The sequence below is a fragment of the Cervus elaphus genome, chromosome 17 (assembly GCF_910594005.1).
Source record: "Cervus elaphus chromosome 17, mCerEla1.1, whole genome shotgun sequence".
Classification (NCBI taxonomy): Eukaryota; Metazoa; Chordata; class Mammalia; order Artiodactyla; family Cervidae; genus Cervus; species Cervus elaphus.
The window spans coordinates 19387012-19400154 of record NC_057831.1 but is presented as its reverse complement, the minus strand read 5'-3'; the positions used below and the strand labels follow the sequence as shown (position 1 = coordinate 19400154).

Sequence of the window (13143 nt, the reverse complement as noted above, 5' to 3'; positions counted from 1 at the left end):
GCCTGCCTCAGCGATCTCATGGACTGTAGCCCGCCAGGCTCCCCTGTCCATGGGATTTTCCAGGCAAGAATACTGGAGTGGGTTGCCATTTCCTTCTCCAGGGATGGAACCCATGACTCCTGCATTGGCAGGTGGATTCCTTACCACTGTGCCACCAGGGAAGCCCAAAATTATTTTTAAAATAAATCAACAGACTCTAAATGTTTTTGTGATAAAGATCCACAAATGCCTACCCAAAAATCTGAAGTTCATTTTTTTCCAGCTTTAACAAGATGTAATTGACATACAACATCATGTAAGTTTAAAGTATTCAACACGTACATACTACCAAATGGATGTATTAAGTAATCTTATGGTAACCATCTGAAATCCAAAAACCATTTTTTTAAACTAACATTAGCAAAACCTGATCAAAACTGACAAAGTTTATCTGTAGCCTTTGCTGATCCCAATTAATGTGAAAAAAACATTCACTTTGTTAAGAAATACTAATGTGTTTTATGCCCCAGGCCCATAAGCAGGATTAAGTAATACATGACCCCAAGTACTTCAGATAAGAGATTGTGAATTTGTGTTGCACTGTTCCAGAAACATTAATAAAATAAATGACCAGAAGACAAAATGATCAAAGAGCTCAAAGAGAGTAAAAGGTTATAAATAAAACTTGGGGGTTTATGGCTCCTATAATTAGGCTCAGATCCTAAGAGCTGTCCCTTTAGTTGTTAAAGGCTTGGAAGTGTTTATGGGGAGGAATAGGGTTTAAACCCTAATAGACATCCTATTTACTGCTCCAGATATCGGTGTAAAGCATGGACTAATTAAACAAACATACTGCATCATGTGGCAGTATGTTCCTACTGTCCCTGATTAACAGCATTTGCTCAATTAAATACAATCAGTTGCTACTAAGGAGTCATTTACTAACTGCACTGATAACTTTAATGGCAGCTTATAATGACAAATTTTCTCCAGAATTCAACCGCTAATTTTCATTCAAATGCCTTAAAGACCAGGAGAAAACTTACAACACATATCTACATTTCATGATATATCTTACTTTCAGCACGTTCATGTAACACATCTTAAAAAGCATTATTTGTCCTTTATATAAATGGATTACAGCATTTAGTGAGATGGGACAACTTTTTAACATTGGAGAAGTAGCTCTCCCACCACATGCTGTCCTGCCCCCACCTACCCAACTCCTAAAATGGAATTTAGGAATCAAGCCATCAACTCTTTTACAGACTGGAAAATCAGGGACATCCTGTTGATAACCAAATAGGCTAACAGCTGCTCATCATTCTGAGAAGCATTTGTGCTGGAGAAACAAATCTGGTACCAATGCCTTCTAAATGACCTACAGAAAATGATTAAAGGAAGAGTCATTGTTTTTATTTTATTATTATTAGTTGGCAAATGAGCATTACTGGCAGACTTTGTCCTGATGTCACTGGGAAAGCTACAAAAAGGAGTGTTGTGTGTTTTTTTTTTTAACTATAAAAAAATTCTTCATTTGAGGCTGTGAATAAGCCAAATAAGTCAAGCACACAAGTGAGGCACTTGAGAAAAAGAAATGGATAGTTTTCAAAAGCCACTCAATAAAAAAAAAAAAAGCCACTCAATATAACGGTTTAAATCCTGCCAGGTCATAAACATTAAAATATTTAATAGTTTAAAATATGGAGGTGTTTATCAGAATTTCTGAAGTTTGTTCTATAAAAGTTCAGAAGTTAAAAATTGCCTTTGCTTGGGTACCAGATGAGGGGCTCTCTGACAAGAGCTACAGCTCTTAGCATGTAACTGACACTCCAGAGATTTACAGGCAGAAATTGCTCTAATATACCTTTGTTCCCTTCTAGGAAACCTGGGAGCTCTGTGTATGCACAGGGCATCTTTAACCTCTTTGCCCTCCTACCGACTGCTACGGCCCCTCACAGGGTTCCAGGCAGCAAGGAGCCTGATGAAAAGAAGACACAGTCTTTGGAGCCAGAAAAGCTCAAGTTTCAGGTCCAGTTGCGCGTCTTACTGGTTTTAAGATATGACCAAGATTCCCTCCTTGACCTAACTTTCATCAGGTTCCTCCAAGTTCTCTATGCCCCGACCTTCAGAATCCATCTTGTAGGGCTTGTACTACCAATTGTGGCAAAAGTCTTGCTAAGTCACTCTGCAGCCCCTCCATCCTGCATACATGATCCAATTCTTCATCCCTACCACCTCCATATGATATGTAAACAGGCTGTCCTGCCTTTAGCAAGGATCCCGCTAGGTCAATTTAACCAGAACCATCCCACGCCTGTTGTTTCTGATGTTTCCTCCTAGTAATTTTCCAGCCACTGACCACCACTCTGCTCCTTGGCTATAAACCCCCACTTGACCATGATGTATTCAACTGAGCCCATTAGGTCTCTTTTCCCCATGTTGTAACAGTTCCTGAGTAAAAATCTGTTTTTACTGCTTTAATTACCGTCCAGCTTCAGTTTTCTTGTACAGAACACAGTTACATTACTCGGTCTCTCTGAGCTTCAGTAACCTCAGCTGTAAAATGGAAGTAACAGCTATCTCCCTGAGCTGTTGTGGGGATGAGGTTATACAACATGCACAAAGAATCTGTTTATATGATAGGCACATATATAGACATTCAAGAAATGGTTATTTTCATTTGCCTTCATATTCTTTATTTGAGCTTTATATTATACTATCAAACAGCAAACGATATTCCGAATCAGAGGATCTGTGCTCTGACGTGGAGTCTGCTAGGTAAGTTGGTCATCCCAGGCTCTCTGCCATAATCAAAACTCTACAACTTGACACAGATGGATGAGCAGCCTTGAGATGTATGCAGCTCCCCTGATGCCGGGACAGAATCCCAGGGATGTTAAGAACTTGCAGCAACAGTTTGTTACTGTTTTTCAAGGCAGTTGATATTAATTACCATGTATTGCCACAAGCTAGGCAATGTGTTACTGATTTATATTTATTCTATTTACTTCTCACAACAACAGTTAAAAAAAAATAGGCAGATGTGACTACGACCCCAAGGCAGGGCGAGACGGCTGGATGGCACCACCGACCCGACGGACACGAGTCTGATCAAACTCCAGGTGACAGTGAGGGACAGGGAAGCCTGGAGGGCTGCAGCGCATGGAACTGCGGGGAGTCTGACACAACTCAGAGACTGAACAACAATGAGGCAGGTATCAGAAGAATACAGAGTAAGGGAATTTCCTGGCGGCCCAGTGGTTGGGTCTCCACACTTCCAATCCAAGGGGCACAGGTTTGATCACTGGTTGGGAACTAAGATCCAGCATGTTACGCGATGTGTCCAAAAAAAAAAAAAAAAAAAGAGTTAAGAACACAGATTAAACAAGGGCTTCGCAAGTAGCGCTAGTGGTAAAGAACCCGCCTGTCAATGCAGGAGACAAAAGAGAGGTGGGTTTGCGCCCTGAGTCAGGAAGATCCCCTGGAGGGGGGCATGGCAACCCACTCCAGTGTTCTTGCCTGGAGAATCCCACGGACAGAGGAGCCTGGACAGCTCCAGTCCTGGGTCAAAGAGTCGGACACAACTGAAGCGATTGAGCACGCACGCACAGATTAAACAAAGATGATCACAACACACAACTCTGGTTTGTGACAAATGAAAAATAAGTTTGAAAGGCTCTGTACTAAAGATTCTACCTCTAATAAATGTCAGCCAAGGCCATCCTAATTCACTGTTTTGGAACTCCTACAAGATATTTTAAGAATTTATTTCCAGTCTATTTTCTAAAAATCTGTGGCCACATATTTTAATTTTACCTGATAAGATAAAAGAAAAACATTCTGTGGCATGTAGAGCCCATGGCTCTGGAATGATCTGGAATAAGCATGTTAACCCCTCCACCTCAGTTTCCTCATCTCTGAACTGAGAAGAAGAATAATCTACCTGCTCTTAGTGTCGTTCTAAGGATGAAGTTAGCAGATACATATAAAGCACTTGGAACATTTGCCTGCCGGAAGAGCTCAATAAAAATAGGCTATTCTTATATTCTCAATCATGGTATATACATACAATTCATTTACTTCTCCATTTCCTCTTCAGTGAAACTGGTTCAATGAAAACATTTTAGAGGTTGGTTAAGAAATAATAAAAGTATATACAGGACACTTGGTTACATAAAGCCAGAGGACCAAAAGGGCTCAAATGAAAAAAGTAACCCAGTTTAGCTGAAGAAATACTGTGGATGAGAATGTATCAATAAAATGGTACAACCACATTAGAAATTGGTTGGCAACATCTACTAAAGCTGAACAAAGGCTCACCCCTAGAATATCTAGAATTCTAGGTATTCAACCAACAGAAATGCCCATGAAAAGTCATGCACTAAAATCTTCACGCCAGTGCTATTCTTCATAGCAAACAACTAGAAACTGGGACGCCCATCAACAGTACTGGGTGCAGTCACAGGACAGGATACTCCACGGTACAGAGAGTGACCAAGTACAACTAACTACACACCACAGCAAGGCGAGTCTCACCAACGTACGCAAAGGGAAAAGAGGCCAAATGCCAGAGTGTGCACGGTATGATCTCAGCTATAAAAGCACGAGGAAAGGCTGGACTCGGTGCCGAGATGCAATGCCCAGGTCCCCCAGGGGAAGCAGGGCTGCCGCCCCACTTTGAGGAGGGCTGCCAGCACACAGCCCGCAGGCCGTCAGCCCTCTTTAGAAACTGCCCCCGCGGAAAGCAGCGGCAGCGGTCAGAGGCAGGCCCCCTCCCTGGGCAGCCAAGCGCTGGTCAACACAGAGGTTTAAGTGACTCTTTTTTGTGCAGCTGAAAGCATCTTTGAAGGGCCTTTCCAGAAGCCCACACAGGATCAGCTCAGGCTTCCACTAAGACCGAACTGCAGCTCAGCTTCTCCCCCAGCCCAACTCTGCTCGCTGCCTTTCTCCTTCTTCCACAAGTGCTGCTTCCAAGAGCTCTCCCTCACACACCTCCTGAATGCTCATCTCAGAGTTCCCAACCAGCTCATCGCATCTACGCTGTGAGAAGTGAGGACGGTGATGACTACTGTGGGGAGGACGGGGTGGATAGGAGAGGGCAGGATGCAGATCAGCAAGGGTGCTGGTAACAGTCTCTTCACCTGTCTGGGTGCTGGTCACACGACTGTTCGAGTGGGAAAATTTCATTTAATTGTATACCTGGGAAATGTGCACTTTCTCCAATGTATATTATAGTTCAATATGAAGTTAAAAGCAAATAAGACAAGTAAGAAACTAAGGAGAATGAGACAGAACCTTAAAGAATATTTAGTCCTACCTCCCCGTGCATGCCTTAAATGACCCTTTTCTATGCACTTAAAACATAGCTCAGAGAAGTCGAACCTAAGATTAGGCGGCAAACCAGGCCAAGAATAGTCCAAGAGCCTACATTGTTTTAACCAGACCATGCTCTTGGGTGTAGCAACAGGAGTCAAATCTGAGGCTGGGGGAGGGCTTGCTGCAGCCAGCTCACCTCGTCAGCTTTGCCTTGGAAGAAGGAAGACTCTGAGGAAAGCCAAAATGCAGGCACCCAAGGGCACCTTTAGGCACCTTGATCTCTGAATTTTCCTCAAGAGACACACCCGGCTCTGAAATGACAGGCCTTAAAAACCCTTTGAATGCAGACACGACTGCATGTTTGACCTCGTGTGGTGTTCGCTCTTCTGTTTTTGTTATTTGTCTATCCCCTCGCTGCCTTCTCAAAAGCACTTTTTAGTTTATTTAGATAATAAAATGTCATACCTTCCCTTTTAGACAGGAATCAGAGACACAAATGGGACAAAATATGTCCTCAATAGGCCAAGATAAATTCTTTCATTTTCCTCACTGGCTCTTGAATGAAGTTACTGATAAACTCAGCTCTGACCCCTAAATTCATCTGCATCATTCCCACACTGAAAGCTGCTCACCTGGTTAATTCTGGAAAACTTCATTCCAAATGATTCCCTTAAAATGATGGTGATGAAGACAGCACCAAAAAAGAAGTTGAGAAACTACTGGGACAAAACTGTGACTTTATTTCCAAAATAACTCAGGAGGGAGGGGAGGTGCATGTACCTGTGACTGATACGTATTGATGTATGGCAGAAATCAACACAGTATTGTAAGGCAATTATCCTCTAGTTGAAAATAAACTCTAAAAATAAATAATATCTTAAAAAAATGGATGCAAAAAACATAAATAAAATATTAACAAATAGAGAAAAAAAGATGTAAGAACTTAAGACACGGTGGTCTCTGGGAAAATAAAATGGCTTTCAGCACCCAATTCTTATGAATATTTCATACCAACAAAGAGAGAAGATTATGAGGAATTCTACCTCATGTCTTCTAATATGTTATTCAGGCTGATCCAAGAGAAGAATCAAATACCCTGTAAACTTTTAGCCTGCTGTTACTGTAATTTTCTGTCAGTATTTCTTAGATAAAGAGTATACAACCCCACAACTAAGCTCCAATAAAAATTTTTTAGGCTTGATCCCAAGGAACAGCCAAACATCTTTTACTTCCTTTAAAAAACATTTTTTTAAGGAAACTATCACAGAGTATCTACAACTAAATTGTTCTTTTCCTTCTAAAAGGGTTTGCCTCCCAAATATATCTAGTAAGTAAATTCATCCCCCTTCAAGGTGGGAGCAAAAAAGAGTGCAATAATAATGTGCATTCCATTCTTTATCTTAAACTCTCAACAAGAAGCTGGCTAGGAATTTTTCACACACTCTTTTTCAGGACATTCACTGATTTATCTATTTATTCAAATATTTTTTTTGAAAGCCATCTCTACCTTGAAGCAAAAACCTAAGTCTTCTCCCTTATATATGGTTATAAAAAGATCTCAAAACTTTCCTTTTGACTGCTAAGTAGAACTCTAGAACTCTACTCCACCCAAAATCAAGCAGCAATTTTATTTCCTGACTCTATTAGTCCTTCAATAGAGAACAGATGAAGAATGTTTTCTTTAAAGATACCATCTTTTTCTTCCCACTCAAATACCAGAAGCAAAAATCAGACCGATTCTGTCCCCTGGGAAGAGTGACTTAGAACTTTGTCAAAGGAATAAGATGCACGCTGTCAGACCTGTGTAACGAGGGCCAGACAAGAGCCTGTTTCACACAGGCTCAAGGCTACCCAAGCCCTTTGTCTGCAAGAAACTTTCCCTCCTTCACAACTGGGATCACAAACCACAACAGAGCAAGAGAACCCCTCCCTGCCTTCCCAGTCCTAACAAGACTGCCTCCTGCGGGCCACCTCTAGAGCGCATCCCCAACAGAGCAGGTGAGTACTCCAGCCTCATGCTCAGAACAGATCTGTGATCAGGGGAAACATCCTAAGATAAGTCTGCTGTGGCTACCTGCTGCATTAGTAAGAGTGGTTTCAACACTGCTGCAGAGCAAATCTTAAAAGCTATCTACCTCAGTTGGTCCAGCATACATCATGGGAGACGGGAAGATGGCCACCACCGTGGTCTCAGGATTCAGGACTCCTTCCTCCAGCACTGCAGCGTGCTGCTTCATCCGCCACATCAGAGGGACATCGTCATCCTTTGTCCAGCCACCAAGGGGGTGAAGGAGCAGGACGGGGCGCCGGTAGCCCCTCTCCAGAAGCTGCCTGTGGGTGTCCTGCATTAATAGAGCGTGGCCATTGTGCACTGGGTTGCGTAGTTGAAAGGCAAAGACAGCATCTGAAAGAGAATTTCAGCGTTAAGAACAGCACATTTCTAATGCTGCCTCCCAAAAGATAAGCAATTCTTCTTGAAGCCTGATGCTCAGGATTAAGCAAACCTGCATGCGCAGAATCAGAAACTGGGGGAAAAGCATGTACTGCTCTGACCACTTACTTCAAGGCAAACTGATACAGTAATTATTACTTTACAAATCTTACAAGCCGGAGGCTGTGTCACATAATAGTAATTGACTTATAACAATTACTTCCTGCATTCACGGGCAATCTGAGGATGAAAATCAAGACTGTCTGGCTCGAACCCATCTCAATTCAACAGGCTGCAATGCATATAAATTCTCGGCCTATGCCTTAATAACCCATCAGGTCAATCCCGTCATCAGATCTAAGATAGTCCTTTATTAAAGAAAGACAGAGAAATGTAGGGGTTAGAAAATTTACTTACAATCTAAATAAGCTCTTTATACTGATTACTCTAACTGACTGGAATGCTATCCAGTTGTTTTGTGATGCCAGGTCTAGATTTTGGATTATAGTTTGTGTGCTAAGTCACTCAGTCATGTCTGACTCTTTGTGACCCCGTGAACTATAGCCCGCCAGGCTCCTCTGTCCATGGGATTCTTCACTCCCAGGAGTGGGTTGCTATGCCCTCCTCCAGGGGGTCTTCCCAACCCAGGGACCGAACCCAGGTCTTCCGCAATGCAGGTGGATTCTTTATCATCTGAGCCATGCAACAACAATATCCCTTACAAGGACCATTGCTATTACTCAAATGTTGAAAAGTGCTGAATAAATTAAAGCGGTTAACTACGTATCTTCTGCTTACAACCCTGGCTTCACTCCTACATGGGGCTCTTGCTATCAGGAGACCTTTCTCAGAAGGCATGGCTCCTTGGGGTCACAGAATAATTTTACAGAACAGAGTAACAACCGAGTAAGAGGAGCTCTGTGTTTGCTGCCCTCATAATATCTGATAAATCATCATGCAATGTCAACCTAATCTAGACTCAGAGAAGAACATCTTCCCCTTCCCTAACAATTTTAAGCTGAATTGTATAATATCCCCAGACTATTCTCAATTCTAACCCTCTCCTATCACAGCAACAAAAGGCACAGAAAGAAAACGATGGCACCTACTTGACCAGGAGATTTTTGGGGACATATACTGTGACATTCGAAGATTGAGAGCATCATCACTATGCTATGAAGTTTTCAAGTTACCTTTTATAAATGAACAAGGTGGGTTTACACCAAAGAAATAGCAGGACATAAGGTACAAAAAGAAGTCTTGATACAAGTATGTGAGTATCTAAAATTAATGGGCTTCCCTTGTGGCTCAGATGGTAAAGCATCTGCCTGCAATGCTGGAGACCTGGGTTTGATCCCTGAGTTGGGAAGATCCCCTGGAGAAGGAAATGGCAACCCACTCCAGTACTCTTGCCTGGAGAATCCCATGGACAGAGGGGCATGGTAGGCTACTGTCCATGGGATCACAAAGAGTCGGACATGACTGAACGACTTTACTTACCTACTTATCTAAAATTACCCTGCTTTAAGGAAACAGGAGGAGAGGTGATATCACAGCTTTTCTGTCCTTCTGAAAACACTCCAAAGTATAGATATCAAAAGATTTCAAAACATCCCTTTTAGCCATTATATCGAACTCCCCTTGCCCAAGACCAAGAATGAATCTTACTTCCTAATTATCATACTCCAGTCTTTCCAAAAAACAACAAAGAATGTCTCCTGAACGCACGCACTACCACTGTTCCATTTAACCTGCATTGTGATTCTGGCCTCAATCTCATCAGTAAGTTTAGTTCTCTCCCCACTCTCCCCTTCCCTTTACCCATTCTTTGTAAACAGCCTTGAAGAACAACAGAGACAGTTACTAAGCACTCAGGAATCCTTCTCCTGGGCTGATGTGTTACTGCACTGATGGGGAGGCTGGGGGCAAGTAGCTGAGGCTTGGACCACGGGGAGGAAAGAGATGAAGAGCAGTCTGGGCCAGCACAAGCCTGCAGCACCCGGGCCAAGGAGATGCCTGCCTGAGTGGGGTCGGGGAGCCAGGGCTGAGGAGCCGGCTCGTCTGACCGGGAGACTGCATACACACATGGAAGGACAGCAAGTAAGTAAATTCATTGACGATATGGGCGCCAGAACTCTGACTGCAGGAGCGGAAAGGCCAAAATACCCAAAAGAAGAAAGGCTAGGAAAGACCACATGGTATTGGATTAGGGTTGAAAATATCAGGATGACCTGCCTCACGGTTTTCAGCTGTCTGGATAGATGTATTCAGGGATAGATATGAATTTGTGTGAGTATACATGCTTACCTTCTGGTTCTGACCACTGAAAGGTCCTACAAGCAGTGACCACCCAGTGGCAAAGAGCAAAACTAAAGCCCAAATTTTGCAACCTAAATACTACCCCCTATTTAAATAAACCAGGGTTCCTTGGCAGAAACGGCCAATTCTGGGGCAGGCATGGAAAGTATAACATGAGACGGATCGTCTTTTGTACCATAAAGAAGGAAGTGCTCAGAGAAGGATGAGGACACGTCAAAGGATACAGCAATCAGGACGTGTCAAGGGACATAGCCCCAGAAGCCAACGAAGGACATGCTAAACAGCAAAGTAAATCATAACTAATGGTTTGAAAACCACGGAGTAAAAGAGAAGCCTATGAATCCAGACAGAATAAAATAAATGAAAAAACCAGTGAAGAAGTGGAAACTCTAACTCACAGTATAGAAAGTCAACTAATAAAAGTAACCAGAATGACAGAATCACCGTATTTGCGGCGTGCTAAAGCTAACAGATAAAAATTTGATAACAACTGGATATTCACTGAGTCTCAAAATCTCTCCCCCAAAATACTTGTTAGTATGTACAAAATAACTTGTTAACTTTACAGTAGGAAAAACCTGGTAAAGATGACCTTTAATGCAAAAAGTTAACTTTTAAAAAAGTTGAACTCATCTATAAGAGGACAAATCAAAATTGTGAGCCACAAAATATGATGTGCCAATGATTCAGCCTTGCTTCCCATGGGATTCCTGAGAAAAGGTGTAACCAGAACCTAATCATGAGGAAACAGCAGACAAACCAAACAGAGACAGTCGAGAAAGTAAAGAGTAGGTACTCTTCAGAGATGCCGAGTCTGTGAAAGACACGACAGAGAGTAAGTGACTGCTCTGAATGAGGCAGACTAAAGACACGACTGGCATCCTGAAGTGGGAATGAAAGGTGGCAAAGAGAAGATTTCCGCTGTCATCGTTGGTTCTGTAAAAGAAACAACCGGAACGATGGCGTGATGTGAGGGCAGGACACAGATTAGACTGTCTCATATCAGTGTATTTTTCTGTGTCTGATGAGCACAGAGGATAGGCAGGAGACTGTCCTTACTTTCAGCAAATACACGTGGAAATAACTAAGGAGTAATGGGGCATTGTGTCTGCAACTTTCAAAGAAACTGAGAATGAAAAGGCAAATAAACATAATGTCAATTATAGGATCTGGGTACAATATATAGGAGCTCTTGGTACTATCATAATTTTTCTGTAGATTTTAAAAATTATTTCAAAACAAAAGGTTAAAAAAACCAGGTAAAAAATTATGATGGGAAACATATGAACTGACTACAACATGTGAATTTTACTTACATCCTAATTCAAACTATAAAAACAAGAAACGTGACTACTATGAAATTATCAGAAATATGATCACTGACTAGATATTTGATAGTAGTGTGTGTGTGCTCAGTCACCCAGTCGTGTCTGACTCTGTCCCACAGGCTTTAGCCCACCAGGCTCCTCTGTCCATGGGATTTTCCATGGAGTGGGTTGCCATGCCCTCCTCCAGGAGATCTAACCGACCCAGGGATCAAACCTGAGTCTCCTGCACCTCCTGCATTGCAGGCAGATTCTTTACTGCTGAGCCATTGGGGAAGCCTATTTGATAGTATTAATAAACTATTATTATTTAGGTGCAATAGTGATATCACGGCTCTATTTTTAAAGTCCTAACTCTTAAATACTTTCTGAAATATTTAGATGGAAATGACATAAGGTCCGAGATGTGCTTCAGAATAACATGCAGGAATGCAGTGGGGTAGGCAGCAGCACAAGGGAAACAAGATTAGTCAAGAGTTGGTACAACTGAATTTGGCCTGGAGGTAAATGGGGACTCATTCATACTGTTACAAAAGTAAAGCAAAGTGTTACTTTAAAGTGTTAAAATATTTTTTTTTTCAGTTTTTTCCTTCTTTATTATTTTTTTTTCATTTATTTTTATTAGTTGAAGGCTAATTACTTTACAATATTGTAGTGGTTTTTGCCATACATTGACATGAATCAGCCATGGATTTACATGTGTTCCCCATCCTGATCCCCCCTCCCACCTCCCTCCCCATCCCATCCCTCTGGGTCTTCCCAGTGCACCAGCCCTGAACATTTGTCTCATGCAAGTGTTAAAAAAAAAAGTGTTTACTTTAAAGTAAAGTGTTACTTTAAAGTGTTACTTCAGATTCTTACCATCTGAGCCACCAAGGAAGCCTAATGCATCTACTTAACAAATATAAGTAGCATATATTTGAAATTTTCTCTAAAAATTTTTAAGAGTAAAAATACACATGGAAGAAGCATTGTTTTGGAACAGGATATTTAGTTTCAAATCACAAGTCTACTAGTTTTTAACCATGGACTGTCTTTAAGGTCTTAATTTCACTTCTGACATCTTCCTAGTGGGGTGATACTAAACTTACTGTTATGAAGATAATATACAGTACCCAGCACGGTGAGTGCATGCACACTGCAGTCACTTAATAAATCTAAGTTCCTTAAGACAATTCATTCTTTAACAAGCAAACAGAAAAGCACCACATCTAAAAGTTCCTGGCAGGAAAACTGAACCCACTGTTCTACTGGTGGCTCCAGGTCTACTCCAGGACGAACACTCCAGTGAGTGTTAAAGACGAGGGTGCATTAGCTCTGCGCTGGGACACGTAGCCTTCGATGTTCTTAATGAGGAACAGGTGCCTAACCGTGAACAGAACCCCTGGGTAATACATCTCAGGTGTGTGATGACCACATTCCTAGACTTCAGGCAGGGCAAATCTCATTCTGTAAGAGCGCCATTTAGCAAGATTATTTATATGACAGGATGCGCAAAAGGAAACATAAAAAATAAATTCTGTCTCAAATACACATATTTCACAGGTTCTAATAATTCACCTACCTAGGCTTCCTTTCCAAAAAGAATTAATCTAGCTCCACATGGACATTTAACAGATAAAGTTAAGATGAATGACTTCTTAAAAGTTTACATTAGCAGCATATAAAGGATTTTACTGCCAAAATTTCTTCCAGGTAGAATTATTTCCTTATTATCAGGTCCATTCAGAAATGCAGTGATCATTTGGTCTGCCCATTTTTTCCTTCCCA

General features: G+C 41.7%; 1 protein-coding gene across 1 annotated transcript in view; it reads right to left on the bottom strand.

Moving 5' to 3' along the window:
• The window catches only part of PAPSS1 (3'-phosphoadenosine 5'-phosphosulfate synthase 1), a 111034-nt gene that overhangs the window by 31767 nt on the left and 66124 nt on the right, over positions 1 to 13143 (bottom strand). The window contains exon 10 of the mRNA XM_043870951.1: positions 7434 to 7702. Within this exon, the coding sequence (XP_043726886.1) occupies positions 7434 to 7702 (269 nt within the window). The remainder of the gene's footprint in view (positions 1 to 7433; positions 7703 to 13143) is intronic.